General features: G+C 41.4%; 1 protein-coding gene across 3 annotated transcripts in view; it reads left to right on the forward strand.

Moving 5' to 3' along the window:
* The window catches only part of ADGRE3 (adhesion G protein-coupled receptor E3), a 42,024-nt gene that overhangs the window by 17,908 nt on the left and 5,847 nt on the right, over positions 1–18,269 (forward strand). For all 3 annotated transcript variants that reach the window (XM_045516089.2, XM_074350579.1, XM_074350580.1), the window contains 7 exons: positions 6,959–7,143; positions 9,198–9,365; positions 11,782–11,979; positions 12,252–12,487; positions 12,967–13,033; positions 13,257–13,348; positions 14,986–15,154. In XM_045516089.2, coding sequence (XP_045372045.2) covers positions 6,959–7,143; positions 9,198–9,365; positions 11,782–11,979; positions 12,252–12,487; positions 12,967–13,033; positions 13,257–13,348; positions 14,986–15,154 — 1,115 coding nt within the window. The remainder of the gene's footprint in view (positions 1–6,958; positions 7,144–9,197; positions 9,366–11,781; positions 11,980–12,251; positions 12,488–12,966; positions 13,034–13,256; positions 13,349–14,985; positions 15,155–18,269) is intronic.

Consider the following 18,269-nt stretch of genomic DNA (forward strand, 5'->3'; position numbering starts at 1 on the left):
AGACAGGGACAGAGAGAGATTTTAAAGAATTAACTTATGTGATTGTGGAAGGTAGCAAATCTAAAATCTAGCCAGCAGGCAGAAGACCCAGGGAAGAGTTGTTGCAGCTCGAGTCCAAAGGCAGTCTCTTCCTTGGGGGAAGTCAGTCTTTTTCTTAACACCTTCCACTGATTGGATGAGGCCCACCCACACTCTGGAGAGCAATCTGCTTTATTCAAAGTCTGCTGATTTAAATGTTAATGTCAGCTAATGTTAATCTAGGTACTAAGATGTATCTATGTTGACACATAAAATTAACCATGGTAGGGGAGACAGGAGTGGGACAAGGAAGAGGAGGCAGCCCATATAGATATTATTATGTTAATGAGCAAATTACTGCTGGTGGTGACTGGAGTTCAATCCCACCAAGTTATCCCATTCAAGGAGAGGGAGCTGGACTGTTTATCCATCTGCTCTAATCCATCACTGGTTGAGAGCCCATCTGGGATGGGGTAGGGGAGTAAACTTCCAGGCTCTTCCAGCCTACCCTGAGTACAGATCAGACACATTCATTCGGGGGAAAACTCTCCAAGAGTTGCAGCTGCTAGTGGTAGCATCCAACAGCATAGAAAGAAACCATGAGTGCACCAGGGAATAAAGTCAGTGTCCCTAAAGCACCCGCTACAGCCTGTGTAAAAAGGAATGAATTGTTGCCATGAACTGTCCCAGTATTACCAGACTTTCTGATTTTTCAAGAGAAACCAAAAATTGGGTTGTTTGCACGAATACCTCCAATTTTTTAATTTGGCAAGCACACTTTTACTCTAAGCACGATGTAGTTGTAACTGCTATAGCACAACAAACTGGATCTTAAAATCCAGTCACATGAACATCGGGCACATCTGGTCTGTACTGTCACAGAAGGTCCCAGAGTAAAAACAATGAAACATACACAACTACCCACATGCTGAACTGAGAAAGTCCCACGAGGCATTAGTTTCTACCACTTCCTCTCCTCCCCCAGGAAGATAGGAACTTGAATCTTCCTCATCTGAGAATGGGCCAGGTGGAGGGTGGAAGCCAAAATCCAAGCACATAATTTCACGCTTGCATTGTCACCAGGTTCCTCAGTTCCTCACAGTTTGTAGAGAGAGCATGCAAGGCATCACAGTTCAGGCCAAACCAAACATATCTGCAACTCAGTTTGCTCCTTGGTCACATTCTCAGGCACTAGGGGGTTAGGACATCAACGTATGAATCCAGGGAGGACACAACTCAGCCCGTAACAACTGTCTATGCTGAATTGTTTATGTGAATTATAAACATCACAACGCGAGTGCCACGTACCTTGGGGAGCACCTGGCATAGACATGCCCAGCAGAAGACTACTTATTTTCCCCTCATGGGCCCTGCGGTCTCACCTTGGAGCATTTGCATTGGCTGTTCCTCTGCCAGGAATGCCAACCACCACTCACTGGGTAGACTTTGACTCTTCTGCCAACATAGCTCAACTTTCACCTCCTCCTTGAAGCCTCCCAGGACTACCCATTTCCATCACAGCACCTTCCTTCCTCTGTTCTCCCCAGCATCTTGAACCCACCTTATGCTGGCATCTAACATGTTGGGTCATATCTGTCGGTTGACATATCCCTGTCTCCCTCACCATACTGGGATCCCTTAAGGGTGAAAACAATGAATTCTTTCTCTCTGTAGTCACCATTACTGGCACAGTATTGGAGAACAGTAACAAATGTTCATTGAATTAAATCCACATTTAGGTGGAGACCTGAACACTCCTAATGAGAGAGGAGAACCCATTGATGGGTGCATGACATAAAGGGACATTTTTCTGTCCTTCAGATTCTGCCATGGGCTGGATCATTCTTTGCTGTAGGGGCCATACTGTGTCCTATAGGATGTTAAGCAGTGTCCTTGGCCTTTATCCACTAGATGCCAGTAGCAGCTCCCCAGTTGTGACAACCCAAAATTCCTCCAGACATTGCCCAATATCGGCTGAGGTAGAGGGTGGCAGAATAGCGCCCAGTTGAGACCTCTGGTCTAAAGTTACCTTATAATTTATCTCCAAATGGTGGACAATTTTAATATTAGAAGGGGGTGCTATAAAATTACACCAGGACACCAGGTGTGAACTGGGATGTACAATCGTAGGTAACCCAAGATGTGCAATCACGTGACTCCTCTCCCTGTAAACCATCTCAGAGGACAAACCCAGGTCACAGAGACAGACCTTGGAAACCTCGACAGCCACTCTTCCCTTTTCTGCTTATGATTTTACTCTTACACCGACATATTGCAGCTCAAAAACAAGCAGTTTCCAAGTGTAAGATCAGGTGGATCTATCACCTGCGGAGTCTTCCAACCACCTACCACTGTTTCGTTCTGACAACGGAAACTGCTGTTAACTCAGAGAAACAGAAGTGAATTACCTACTTCTCCCTGGAGCCAGGCCAGAGAAGACTTGTTAGAAAAACCTGTTGAAGGATTTATTCCAGTAGGATGAGGCACACAGCTAGTAAGTGGCAAGGCTGGGATTTGAATCCAGAAACCTGGTTCTTGTCCCTAGATCCTTAAGTCCTTGCTGTATATGACCGCTCTGTCCTGTGGACTTCTCAGTAGCTGCAATAACAAATATTTACTGACATGAGAGTATGTTCATTACCATGTTATCACAGATACATGTATCCATATGTATACACATTACAGGTGTGTGTGTATGTATGTGTATATACGTTGTATGCTAGGGCTGCCACGACAAAACACCAGACTGGTTTGCTTAAACAAGAGAAATTCACTTCCTCGGTTCTGAGGCTGAAAGTCCAAGATCAAGGTGTTGGCAGGGTTGGTTTCTTCAGAGGCCTCTCTCCTTGGCTTCAAGACAGCCACCTTCTCACCGTGTCCTCACATGGTCTTTTCTGTCTGCATGCATCCCTGGTCTCTCTTTGTGTATCCAGATTTCTTCTTATGAGGACACCAGGCAGATTGGATTAGAGCCCGTCCTAACAGTCTCATTTAACTCAGTCACCTCTTTGACAGCCCTGTCTTCCAATACAGTCAGATTCTGAAGTCCTATTAGGACTTTATCATATGGATTTGGGGAGGGAACACATACTTCAGCCCATAATACTTTTAATGTTCATTGTAAATATTTATATATACACATACATATATATAAATATATTTTAAAAGTTGAACACGGTTAATGCCATTATTTCACATTCAGCACAGTGAGAACATTGTAAAAGTACCTAGCTGAAAAATCAACAATTTTTTACCAAGCACACATCATGACATTTGGCTGCATGTTGCCAAAAAGCTGTAAAACTGTATGAATTTTTTTTTACCCCACTAGAGAATACATACAAAGTCAACACAAATTATGCTAAGTATTACCCTTAACTTCTCATTTAGGAGAATATTAAAATCCATTACTTTCTAATCCATAAAACAAGAAAAATACACTTGGGTTAAAATCATTTGGCATTTCTCCTGCAAATAGCCATATGTCAGCCCCTAACACTACTGGTCTATGTTATGTGCATATTCTAATATATTTAAAAATTATAAATATATACATATTTTTTAGCCTATTAAAGTATGTTAAATTATGGCATTTTTTTCTTAAAACCCTCCAATAGCTTTCCACTGGCTTAAAATAAAAGCAAAACCCTCTCCAAGGTCCCTAAGGCCACACAGGATCTGCCCCCATCACGGCCCTGCCCTCACCCCCTCCCACTGTCCCCCTGACTCTGCTTCAGCTGCACCGGCCTCCTTGCTGCTCTGTGAGCAAGCTGGGCATGTTCACGTCTCCGGCATTTGCCCCTGCTGTTTCCCCCTCCTAGAGCACTCTGCTCTTGGAAGTGCTCCCTCTCTTCACTCTGCTGTCTGGAAACTGTCTAAAATGGGACCCTCCCATCTCTCACTGCCCCCTTACTATGCTTAACTTTCTCCATAGAATTGAGTAGTTTCTGATATATATCCCTTTATTTGTCTATGTTTGTCTGTATCCTGCAGCAAAAAGTAAGACCCATAAGAGGAGAAGCTCAGTTTATTTTGCCCCTCACTGTCCCCAGAATAATGTCTGGAATATGGTAGGCATTCCACCAAAAAAATTTTTTTTTGACTAAATGGATAGATAGATCCTAGATAGGTGGATAGATAGACGGATGGATAAAGATTTCTATATATGTTATCTAGATCTAGATCTGGCTTATTATATATATATAGAGAGAGAGGAAACAATTAGACACAAATAGAATAAAGGTAGAAATTCGTGTAACCCAGCTGTAAGTGGATTTCTTTGGGTCCAGTCTCAACATTATGTTTCATCCAAAAGAAACACAAACCAATTCTAGAAGTCTTGAAAAACAAGTTAGTCATTACTGAAGTCTCCTCAAGAGGCAACAGAGGAAGTGGAAACGCAAGACTTACCCAATTTCCTTTTACAGTCGTCCCTCAGTATGCAAGAGGACTGGACCCCCAGGACACCAAAATCCACAAATGTTCAAGTTCCTTATATAAAATAGTGTACAGTATTTCCATACAACTTACACACATCCTCCCATTACTTTAAATCATCTCTAGATTACTTATAATACCTAAAACAATGCAAATACTATGTAAATAGTGGGTACAAGGCAAAATCAAGTTTTGCTTTCTGGGACTTTCTGGAATTTTTTAAAAAATATTTTCAATCCAAGGATGGTTGAATCTGTGAATACAGAACCTGCAGATGCAGATACAGATACAGAGGGCCAACTGTTCCTCATTTTTCCTTTTTTGGCTGACCCAATCTCTCTCCCTTCTACCTCCCTCGAAATTCCATCTGCCTCTTCTTTGCCCCTCCTCCCAATTTTTCTCCTAAGGGTAGATCCATGTCCTTTCTTATGTAAATCAGCTTAGCCTCTCTTTGTTTTAACATCTCCTCTTGTTTACCAAGTTTTAGCCAATTCAATACAAAAAGAGGTTCAGGGCCACAAACACAAAGTTTGCCTCAGAATGTGAGAAGAGGGGAGACACTGTGAAAGCCTTTATTTATTTTGACCCACATATATGGGTGTGTACACATGTGTGTGTGTATGTCTATACACATATATGCCATTTTCAAACGGGTAAATAATGACTCTCAGGCAAATATAAATGAATGCATATCAAAGATCATATTCAACTCATTAATTAATCAGGGAACCAATAAAATGTTAAGACAAGCTCAAAGGCAATTCAAAGAGCAGATATACATGCACACAAATACTCACATGTGGAATAGTCACAAATGCTGAAATCAATATGCTAACGGTGGGGAGGGTATAGCTCTTGTGCAAGGTCCTGGGTTCAATCCCCAGTACCTCCGTTAATAAATAAATAAATAAGCCTAATTACCTCCCCCCAAAGAATTTTTTTTAAATAATAGTAACAGATGCAAAAAGTGGTTAACATCCTATAGGGCAATACAATGCAGTGTCTGTCTATAACACAAAACAACTACATATCTACTAGAAAAAGGCTTTTGTGTCTAGGGAAAGAACCATTTCCACTACTATCAATTTGCCTACAGAGTTGTGAAATTGCCTGGCAATACGAAAGTCAATAAAAGGTGCAACAGTCCTATAGAATCAGATAATCCCCAATACTCAGCTCTGCATTTGAAGGGAAACTAGTATATATTTTTCCCTTTAACACATCTTGGACATATTTGATACACATACATATACTTAGAAAAAAAATCCACAACGCCAACAGTGGCTATCTCTCAATGGTACAATTTTATATAGATTTTATTTTCTTTTTTCTCTTTTTCTTATCAAAATTACATCATTTATCTTTACAAACAAGTAAGTTGTGGCATAGCAGTATGTGATATTCTACAGTAACTGAAATCAATAAACAAAATATACATGTATTGCTATGACTAAGTCACGAAAATATTAACTGGCGTGGCAAGAGAGAGTTGCAAAAGGGTACCTAACATGGGATACTGTTTACGTGAATTTTTAAACAGAGGAAACAATACTGTATATTATAATGGAAACATATATGTAATAAAATTACAAAAGTATTCAAGGAAAGGCTATACTTCCACACCACGTCCATGATTATTTCTAGAGAAGAAAGAAAGAGAATGAAATTGTAGTGGGAACTTTATTCATATCTAAAACACCTTATTTCTTTTTTTTTTTTAATTTTTTATTGAAGTACAGTCAATTATAATGTGTCAATTTCTGGTGTACAGCACAAGGTCCCAGTCATGCATCTACATGCATATATTCATCTTCATATTTTTTATTAAAGGTTATTACAAGATATTGAACATAGTTCCTTGTGCTATTACAGAATAAACTTTTAAAAACAATTTATATCTTTAAAAAATAATTCTGAAGCCAATATGGCAAAAATATAATATATGTTAAACATAAAACTCTGTAACTATAACATATATTAAAATGTTAACTTGCAAATGTCTGTTATGTCTTTTTCAATAGTTTTCTGAGTGTTTGAAATATGAGTTAAACTTTTTTAGGAAATATAGATGTTTTTAAAGAATTCACCATTTCCCACATGCTTGGCAGTGTGCTGGGGAGCCCTGTGGTTTCCAGATGAAGCATCCTGTATAGTCACTCAAGCCGTTTATTGGAAAAATAGAATTCACTTCACAGGAAATCATTAGCAGAAAATTGAATTTTCATTGGCAAGGCAGGGGCTGCCCTTGAAATATGAATTCAGAGAAAGGAGCATCTCAAGCTGCCTAAGGCTCTGGGGAAGACGTCCCAAGCCAGAGGCTGGGCTGGAGCTGGGTCTTTGAGGAAGAGCTATATTTGGGTAGGAAGAAGCATGAGAAAGTGAACGTCTTAGGGACACCTGAGCACAGGAAGTGGCGATCATAGGAGCCTGGAAGGTGCGGGGCAGGAAAGAGGACAGAAGGAATGGTAGCACTTTTAAAGACTCCGTTGTTCTCTTTTCTCAGGTCCTAGTGCAGTTGCCTTCATTTCATACTCTTCCCTTGGGAACATCATAAATGCAACTTTTTTTGAAGAGACGGATGAGAAAGATCCAGTTTATCTGAACTCCCAAGTAGTGAGCGCAGCTGTTGGGCCTAAAAGGAACGTATCTCTCTCCCAGACTGTGATTCTGAGTTTTCAGCACGTGAAGGTAGGTGAGAGCTGCAATTTGAACTTGCTTAGGATTCATGGATGTTAGTCCAAACAATTTGCTTGTACTCTCCAGTTAGTGGTTCTGGACCTGCACTTTCCAACCAACATCATAGCCAGAAGCCAACTGTAATTATTAAGCATGTGAAATGTGGCGAGTCCGAATTGAAATTTTGAAGACTCCATATTTCTGGAGTTAGACTGAATATTTCCAGACTTTGAAGACTTAGTAAGAAAAACAATGTGTTAAACACCTCAATAATTTTATATTGATTACATGTATTTTCTTATATTGACATATTAAAAGATAATTTTGAGTATAGTGAGTTAAATAAAATATACTCATAAAATTAATTTGCCCTGTTTCTTTTCCTTTCTTAACGTGATAGCAGAAAACTTCAGGTTACATAAGTGGCTCACATATTTCTCTCGGGCAGCGTCATTCCAGTGCATGGAATTATTTTAGTTACAGGTACCTCCTACGTCTGTGAAAGTTGAACTGAGACATAATATTCATTCTCACACAGAAGCCTAGAATTAATTATTAAGACTGTATAACTCAGTCAGAAGAAAAACTTTTTATTTAATCCACTGCTTTTTCCCGTTCTCTGCCCAAACTCTTTTTTTTATTAAAATTTTATTTTGACATAATTGTAGATTCTCATGCAGTTGTAAGATATAATAAGAGAAATCATGTGTACTCTGCCCAATTTTGCCCAGTGGTAACATAGTGCAAAACTTTAGTACAAATATCACAACCTCTGCCCAAACTCTGAAGAGGCAGGAGGGTTAATTGTTAGACATAACCCGCTCTGTTTAGAAAGTAAGAGCTGAAGGAAAACCTGCCATTCTGACAACATGGATGAACCTTGAGGGGATTATGGCCAAATGAAATAAGTCAGACATAGAAAGACAAATACTGTATGATCTCATATATACATGAAATCTTAAAAAAACTAAACTCATAGAAACAAAGAACAGATTGGTGGTTGCCAGGGACAGGAGGTGGGAGAGATAATTATGATCAAAAGTTACAAACTCCCAGTTGTAAGATGAGTAAGCTCTGGGGAAGTACTGGAGACAGTGATGGCTCTAGTTAACCCTTGCTAACATTACTGTATTGTATATTTGAAAGTTGCTAAGAGAGTAGCTTTTAAAAGTTCTCAGCACAAAATAAAAATCGTAATTATGTGAGGTGATGGATGTTAACTAACTTTGTTGTGATCATCATTGTGCAATATATACATGTATCAAGTCATTACATTGTATACCTTAAACTTACACAACGTTGTATGTCAGTTAAATCTCAATAATGCTGGGGAAAAAATAAAATCATTTTTTTTAATTTTTAATAAAATAAGAATTAAGTAGGGGAAGGTGAGGAGAGGTAGGTTTTCTCTATTTGATGTGTAAAATCTAGGACTGGAATTTTTGATGTATGGTATGGGGCAGTGGGAGTGGGGAAAGAAATCTGAGGATGGTCTAGGGATTATCAAAGGAGATAAAGCCCGCAGACATCTGGAGAGCATCTGACTCATCAACTTGGCCTCCTGAAGTGATGCTCTTGGGACAAAAAGAAGAGGTTGGAGGTTAACTTTATTCTCTCTCTCCTGGTGTTGAGTCTTCCTACACTACCCCTGTTATCTCATGAGCAATTATTCTGTTGTAAGAGGTCAAGAGCAGAATGGCTGTGAAGGGACCAGAGAAATCTGACTTAGAAAGTATTGGGGAGAAAACTTTGGATGAGCCTTACACCCTTTTTGTTTGTTTGTTTTGACTCCCATGGTGGCAGACCAAGTCTTGAAACCAATCACGTCTTGTAAAATTCCGGCTGCCAGAGAGAGAGAGGTGGTCTTGTTTCCTGTTATGTGGCATTCCAATAGAGCTGGGACTTTGGGGGCAGGTGTCCTGGTGATCATCCTCTTCACTTGAAATAGAAATCACCTGATCTCTCCTAACCCAAATGTCACCTAATTTGCACCCCACCAGCATAGACTGACTCTCTGAGAGTTGTCCCTCCCAAGAAAGAACATGATGAGTCCATTCTATTTTCAGTTGAAGCCCCATGTCAAAAGGACCTTCTGCGTCTACTGGAAAGGCACAAAGGAGGGCGGCCACTGGTCCAGGGATGGCTGTGTCCTGATACAAGCGAACAAGACTCACACCACGTGCAACTCCACCCACCTGTCCAGTTTCGCTGTCCTCATGGCCTTTGACAGCCAGGTATGATGTAAATCTTTAATTCCTCCAGCTAATCCTTTTTGAGGCCCTGCTCCATGGTGATAAGTGCTCTAAAGAAAAGTTTAAAAGATTGAGCATCTGGAGTGTCTGTGTGCTACTTTAGACAGAGTGGCTGGAGGAGAATTAAATATTCGAGCTGAAATCTGACTATTAAGTCAGTAGTGTTACAATGTGGAATGGACCTCAAAAACATATGCTAGAGGGTAGGACATAATTCAGTAGAGCACATGCTTAGCATGCACAAGGTCCTGGGTTCAATCCCCAGGACCTCCATTAAAAATTTTTTTAATTAATTAAATAAATAAACCTAATTTCCTAACACACACACACACACACACACACACACACACAAAGCAGAGTGAAGGAAACCTGACAAAAAGGACCATATGTTGTAGGATTTCACTTACATGAAATGTCCAGAATAGGCAAATGCATAGAAATAGAAAGCAAGTTGGTGGTTTCTAGGGGCTGGGGGAAACAGAATAGGGGGTAACTTCTTAATGGGCATGGGGCTTTATTTTGGAGAGATGAAAATGTTTTGGAAATAGATGGAAGTGATGGTTACACAAGACTATGAATGTACTAAATGCCACTGAATTGCACATTGTAAAATGACTAATTTTATATTATTTGGTTTTTTACCTCAGTGAAGAAAGTTCTCCGGGAAGAGCATCCTAAAAAGAGATACATGTATGTGTAAAGGTCGTGAGAGAGGACAAACTTGGTGTGTTCCACAACGAAGTGCAGTTGGAGCAGAGGGAATGGGAGGGAAGCGTTAGAAGTCAGGTTGTAGAGTCAGGAGCAGGGAAAATGCCAGACCTGCAACGGTCTGACAAACCACGGTCAAGAATTTAGATTTCATTCGATTTGCAATGGGAAAGCAATAGAGTATTTCCTTCAGAGATGCTGCATAATTATGTTACTAGAAGGTACCTCTGGCTCCTGGGTCAAGAATAGATGATGGTGCAGCAGGAGTGGACTGGTAGAGAGACGATGGTGGCTAGGATTTGGGTGGCGGCAGCAGAGGTGGTGGGAGAAGGTCTGACCGGACACACATCCTAGAGGTGGGGTCAGAGGACTTACTGATGACTTAGGCTGAGTGACAGCACACAGAAAGTCCTGCATCCCACTCCTCCCTGCAGAGATGGAGGAGGTACCCCCAGAACACATGGTGGAAATCTCTGACCTCTCCCATTACACAGGGAAGTGGGGAAGCTAAAATGAGTTTTAAACATAAAACGCTTCTTTCATTCATCATTACATTTAGAAAATTCATCTATGAGTTGAGCATAGCCTTGGTTCATCCATTTTCATTGCTATATAATATTTCCTTGTGTGACTGTCGTACAATGTGCCTATCCATGCTACAGTTAATGGGTATCTAGGTTGTCTCCTGTGGGCAGCTATTAAAAGCAATGCTACTTTTCTGGGATGAAGCATAGAAAATCCTATGAGGGATCCTCTAGGGCGATGAGGAAGCAGCAAGTCTGAGATGGTTTAACTACAAGATATCAGAGCCTCTGTTAATAGGTTTCTGAATGACTATGTGGAAAAGAGTACTTTTCCATCTATATAAAGTTTAAAAACAGGTGCAACTAAACTATATTTTCAGGGGTTGCATGAGAATACAACATGGTGGTAAAACTATAAGAAAAAGCAAGAATTGCTTGTCATAAAAGGATCAGGGCTACCTCTGGGGGAGAAGGCGGTTGTGAACGGCTTCTGGGGTAAATGTCCATGGACTAGTGAGTGTGAGGAGGATGATAGCCTCTGCTACACGGGTCTCCCCACATCTCTTTGGGTGCAAGGCTTGGTCTGGCATGTCCATTCGTTTCAACTTGAATCTGCAGTACATAGAGCCTATAGTTAACAAGATGGTGCTGTGCACTTAAAAAACATGTTGGGGGTGTAGATCTCATATTAACTGTTCTTACTCTACCTCCAAAAAAATAAAGCAAGAGAATACAAGAAGTCTTTGGGAGGTGATGGATATGTTTATTATCTTTTTTTTTTTTTTAAGAAAGAAAACTGATGTTTATTGTGTCTTTTTTTTTTTAATGGAGGTACTGGGGATCGAACCCAGGACTTTGTGCATGCTAAGCATACGATCTAACACTGTGCTATTTCCCTTCCCCTACATTTATTACTTTAATTACGGGGGTGATATCATGGGTACGTTCAAACTCATCAACTTGTGTACATTCAGTATGTGCAATATTCTGCGTATTAGGTATACCTCAATAAAGCGGGGGGGAAAGACTTAGTCCAGCAGACATTTCCCACACTCTCTATCATCCAGTTTCATGGCTATGTTTGGGATGCTGCATCACAAGAGGGGGTGGAGTACAATCCCAGAGCAGGGAAGTGTGACTGTGGTCTCCTCTTTGCTGGGTCCCAGGAGGAGGATCCTGCACTGGCTGTGATCACCTACGTGGGGCTGAGCCTCTCTCTGCTGTGCCTCCTCCTGGCGGCCCTCACCTTCCTGCTGTGCAAAGCCATCCGGAACACCAGCACCTCGCTCCACCTGCAGCTCTCGATCTGCCTCTTCCTGGCCTACCTGCTCTTCCTCACAGCCATCGACCGAACCGAGCCCAAGGTACTGACGGAGTCCCAGAAGACTCCTTGCCCTGCCCCATGGGATGCTGAGTTCATGGAGCCATCAGACACCTTAATAAGATGGCCTTGGGTCCCAGAGGGAGGTTGGAGGAGTGGTGCCCTGGTGCTGGCATTGATTATCAACCACCTGTATTTTCAGTGACCTTGGTCTAACTTCAGGTGCTCTGAACTCAAGGACAGGGTAAAAGAGAGGTCTTCAGGCCATGCCCCACCCTGACAGCCCCGCCTGGTGACACCTCCCTCCTTCCCCAGGTGCTGTGCGCCATCGTAGCCGGTGCCTTACACTACCTCTACCTGGCCGCCTTCACCTGGATGCTGCTGGAGGGCCTGCACCTCTTCCTCACTGCACGCAACCTGACGGTGGTCAACTACTCCGGTGCGAACAGGTTCATGAAGTGGTTGATGTTCCCTGTGGGCTACGGAGTCCCGGCTGTGATTGTGGCCATTTCTGCAGCATCCAGGCCTCATCTATATGGAACACCTGATCGGTGAGCTTGACTCTCACCCTGTGCAGTGGACAGATCGGAGGGAAGTGTTCATGGTGTCGACTGGGACACCCACATCAAATGCACTCTGCTTTCCCCTTGCGTGTGAGGGCTTTCACCTCTCTCCCAGTGAAGCAGGGAAAGATGATGTGGAAAGTTCTGGAAGGAGGGAATTTTGCAGTTAGGTCCCAGCTTTATCTCTCCCATAGTTTGGTAACATGAGACCCCAAGTCTCAGTCCCTTCACTAGTGAAATTAGGATGGTTCCACCCTCACAATACTGGTGTGAAAATTCACCAGGACTGTGCTTGTAAGATGTTTAATGTAGCATTAACACACAGTAGTGAGCAATCAAAGCCTTCATTGTCACCAGCTGACATTTCAGGAGACATTGAAAAAGTTCTCTGTTAGGGAAAGGTGTCACTTCATGTCCATTTCATGTGCTTTCTCTGATCTCTGTGTCCCTTTTCCCATTGTTCTCAGCTGCTGGCTCCACCTGGATCAGGGATTCATCTGGGGTTTCCTTGGTCCCGTCTGTGCCATTATTTGCGTGAGTAAATATGTGACTCTGATGTCCCTGACCTGAGAGGTAGCTCCAGACATGCTGGGTGCAAGATAGCACAAGGAACTTGTATTTTCTCAGTTGTATGATTTGTTTTTTCCACCTGTTACCAGTTCAAACCCCTGTGCAGGGAAGTAGGAGTTGTATGCAATTTACAGGGGACATGGTACATTATAATTTGTATTCTACATGGTCTGTGTCATTCCTACAGATGAATTTCATATTTTTCCTCTTGGTTCTATGGATTTTGAAAAGGAAACTTTCCTCTCTCAACAGTGAAGTGTCAACCATCCAGAATATAAGGTAAAATGGGGTAAAGGTTGTTTTCTAACCCCCTTTTCCTCTACTCATCTCCTCCTGGTCCCTCCTACATATTCAAACAAACATACACCCCACAACCAGACTCTAGACTAACAAGGCCACTGCCATCTCCCACTGTCACAATTAATGAGACTCTGTATTAGCCAGAGTACAAGCTAAACTGCTGTGACCCAAAAAAGAGAGTAAAGTAGAATTTTATTTCATTCTCATGTCACAATCCAGAGATGAACAATCCAGGGCTGATGGGGGAAGCTCTGCTCCACAACGTGATCCAGGGACCCAAGTTCTTTCTATTTTGTTGCCCCACCATCCCCTAGGAAGTTGTCTTTATCGGTATTCCATCCATGAGAAGGCACTGACAAGGAAGCTGCAAGTTCCACACTTGCTCATATCTCATTGGCTGGACCTTGGTCACATGGTGACACCTAGCTGCAAGGAAGGCTGAGCAATGTAGCCTCTAACTGGGTAGCCATGCGTCCTTGATAAATCTCAAAAAGAGAAGAGATCTAACACTGAAAAAAAAAAAAAAAGAAGAGGAGAATGGGGTGGGGGGGGAAACCCAGCAGTTTTTGCCACACAACCCAAGAGACAATAGGTTTGGGAAGGATTTAAGTTAAAGTGTATTTTGTATAATCCTATTTCAAAAAAATCAGGAGCTGTGAGTATTTTTTTTTTTAATTTTACAGCATCCAGCTTGATTTGATTTATTGTTGTTTTCATTTTAATCACAAAAATAACACATTTGTTTTAATTTTTTTTTGAAGTTTTCAAAATATACAAAGTTAAAAGTGAAAGTGGTCTACTCGCTTTTCCTGATACTTTCAATTGCCAGCAAAGCCACGGATAACAAACTGTATAATATGTGTGATATGACATATGTGATATTCTCCCAGGCCTTTTTCTGTGCATCTTCTATAGAATAGACAGGCATACATACAACAGCATCGCACGACACAGATTCTTCCTCAGCTAGCTTTTCTCACCTATGTAGTATTATACTTCAAAATTAAGGATGTATGGGGGATGGATAGAGCTCAGTGGTAGAGCATGTGCTAAGCATGCATGAGGTCCTGGGTTCAATCCCCAGAACCTCCATTTAAATAAATAAATAAAATTAAGGACACATAGATACACAAGTAGGGTGACCTTACATCTCAGTTTGCTTAGGACAGTCCCAGTTTATGTTTATTGATGCATTGTAATTATTAGTGGCACCCCTTTTTATCTAAAAGCCTCCCTGTCTGAATAACAAATTATATGACCCCCCCATCTATACATGATATAGAGAGAGAAAGATAAAAAGCTTTATCTTTCTTTTTTTTTAGAATGCTTTATGTATGTATGGTACTAATTTTGTTCTGTATACTGTCCTAAATACTCTATGTATGTTGAAGTCTCATCTAATCTTTGCAGCAACCCTATGAAATAAGACTATTATAAAGATGAGGGAACTGAGTTACAGAAAGGTAAATTGCCCAAGGTCACACAGTTAGTTCGCACTGGCTTGGATTTAAACCCGGGCATTCTAGCTCCAGAATCCTTGCCATTAACAATGATGCTATAGAAGTGTTCATGTCTGTTATTAGCTTTTTTACATTATTAATTATTACTCCCCTCAGGATGCTGACACTCAAAGCGATAGCTCAGGTCTTCATCTTGGGCTGCACGTGGTTTCTGGGCATCTTGCAGGTGGGCCCAGCTGCCCGTGTCATGGCTTACCTCTTCACCATCATCAATAGCCTTCAGGGATTCTTTATTTTCCTGGTCTACTGCCTCTTCAGCCAGCAGGTAAACATTGACCTATCCCTTTATTGTTTTAAAGTTAAGAAAAATTTGGAGGTTAGTAGCTTAATGAACATTTAAATCCACGTGCTCTAAATTTTCATATGAGCTTGTGAGCTGTGTGTAAACACTACCTATATTTTCTCTGCTGTGAGATGCTATTGATTGTAAAATACATCAATTTTCTAATGGCTTTCAGAAAGTAAATAATGGCTACATCAAGGAAATATCATGGTTTTTTTTTTTTTCAGCTTTCCCATTTGCAATGGTTATCTGTTGCTGTGTAACAAACAATCTCAAAAATCTCAGTGGCTTAAACACAAACATTTACTTTTCTCATTCTTGAGTCTATAGGTTGATTAGGGTTCAGCTCAGTTTGGCTGGGCTCCAGGATGCAGATAGTGTTCATGTCTGCTCTTTGTGACCCTGAGGCTTGGAAGAAAGGGGAGCAGCTCCTCAACATTAGTTCTTCTCATAACAATGGCAAAATCACAAGAAGGCATGCCCTACTGAGCAAGGCCATCTCAGGCCTTGTGATTCTGTTTGCATCACCTCCACCAATATCTCATTGGCCAAAGAAGGTCCTATGTCCAAGCCCAAGGTCAATGGGATAAAAACACTCCATCCACTGTGAAGCTAAGTGTGTAATACTACTATAAGGGAGTGTGTAACTGAGATCAATAAAGCACCCCACCTTAACATGAATTCTTAAACACATTTCCATGTGATGGTATAGACTCTCTACTAATGCTTTAATAGCTCTATAATGAAATTACATAATAAGATAGCTTTTCCAATTTTATCATGAACATTTTCAAACATGCAAAAAAATTTAAAGAATCATGCAGTGAACACATACATACCAATCACCTAGATTCGGTAAGTAACGTGCTATATTTGTGTTATTGCATATCTACCCACATACCTATCCTTCTATCCATCCATCCATCTCATTGTGAACATCTAAAGCTTACCTATCCAGCCAAAGAAAACTGTAAGCAACTCTTCTCTGTGGATGTATGCACCTGAGTGAGCACAGTGACTTATGTGTACTCTTCCCCTCTATTCATCTCAGTTCCTGAAGCATCTCATAGTGTGAGCGTCCCGTTCTTCAAGATACATATTTTGTATTCAGTATGGCTACTAAACACAAGTCAATTCATGTATCTGTAGCTGAACAAAAAAACAGTGTGTGTATGACACTTGGGACTTGTTGTGATAAGCCTCTAAGATGATGTCTTGCTAAGGGGTGCTTGGGGATAATGTGGACTGCATGCTGGCTCTAGAACTGGACCCCAAGGAAGACGCAGCTCTACTGTATAGTACTGAACTATGTTGACATACTTTACATAGATTTAGCTAAGTTATTCTGCATCTTTAGAACAGGATGCTGTGCAACCATGAAATATAATGTAAAATACTGAAAGCCCAATGAAGCTGGGATCCATGTGGTCCAGGCCATGAAACACAGTGGCCAAATAAAGATATTCCAGCAACCAGAAGAAATACAAAATCACTCAAGGTCTTTGTTTGTACTTCTCAAATACCATGAAGAGGACACGCAGTCCAGGGACTCCTTTGTTAAGTTCAGCCACTAAGATTTGGTGGTGGTTTGTTACTGCAGCAAAACATGTCCTGACCGATATTCTTTCTTTCCTGGTATTCTTCTTCCTCTTCCTCTCCTCCTCCCCCTCCTCATCCTCCACTTCCTCATCCTCGCTCTCCTCTCTCTCTTCCTCCTCCCTTCTCTCCCTCACCCCCTCCCTCCCTCCCTCCCTCTTTTCCTCACTCTGTATCTCCACTTCCAAAGAACCAAACTGGGAAACGAAGGAGGAGGAGGAAGAGGAAGAGACTGAGCCAACAGGACAGACACTCCCCAGAGAGCAAAGGATGAGCCTAGGCTTAGAACATTCAAATGTTAATTTTTGTCCATGTATAAGACTATTTGATATTCAAAATATATTAGTGAAAAGGCAAGTTTCAGAATATTGTTCCAGGAGGGTTCCATTTTGTTTATATAGTGTATATAAATATTCATTGCTTACGTTATTGTTATATATTTATTTACGTGTGGGTAAGGGGGTATATGGAAAAGTGCCAATTATTCTCAAGCAATTTTGCCACCTCTGGGAGGACAAACATTTTTGATTGTCACAACTAGGGGGAGGGGCACTACTGGCATCTATCTAGTGGGTAGAGGCCAGAGACATTGCTAACCATCCTCCAGTGCATAGGACAGCACCCACTCCAAAGGATGATCCAACTAAAATGCCAATAGAGCCAGAGTTGGAAACTTTAGCATAGCAGATGCTGTTGGTGGCCCTCTCCCGTCCCTTTGACATTCTGTTCTACATGCCCAGGGTTGCTTATTGCAAACACCGGTGACTCTGTGCCTGTGGGCTTCTTATTACCCTTAGGACGTGCCTGGTCCATGCACAGAGCAAGCTGATGGTTCCAAAGAATAATGGCCCTTGAGACCAGCCATCGACCAATGACTGATGGGAGCTGGTAGACAGATGCCCCAGCTCCCATGTCTCTGAGGTGGGATGACTCTGAGGTGTGCCCTATGCTGTCTCCAGAGCCCCTCAGTTGGACTGAACCCCAGTTGTCCAGAGTGGAAAGGATTATGCACCCTTTACTAGCTGCTTTCCCTTCCCTATCTCACTTCCCCTCTGATCTACTGGTGTTTCCTGGGATCACCCCTCAAATGAACTTTTTACACTTGAGCTTTTGTCTCAGATACTACTTCTGGGGGACCCCAAACCAAGACAAACGGAAGGATACCACCAAAACACCACCACTGACCTTTCACTCAGTTGAGGAATTATGTGTGACTTCTGCTTTCTTCCTTTGCATAAGCATATTTTGTTAATTTTCTACACTACAACAGTGATGTATTCTGTAATATGAAAAAATGCAGTAAAATTTATGTAACATAAATTTTACCATTTTAACCATGTTTGAGTGTATAGGTCAGAGGCATTAAATACATTCATATTGTTGTGCAACCATCACTACCATCCATCACTTTTCAATCATCCCAAACTGAAGCACTGCACCCTTTAAATGATGACACCCCATTCTCCCCTGCCAAACCCCTGATAACCACTATTTACTTTCT

Source organism: Camelus bactrianus, chromosome 22 (genome assembly GCF_048773025.1).
Source record: "Camelus bactrianus isolate YW-2024 breed Bactrian camel chromosome 22, ASM4877302v1, whole genome shotgun sequence".
Taxonomy (NCBI): Eukaryota; Metazoa; Chordata; class Mammalia; order Artiodactyla; family Camelidae; genus Camelus; species Camelus bactrianus.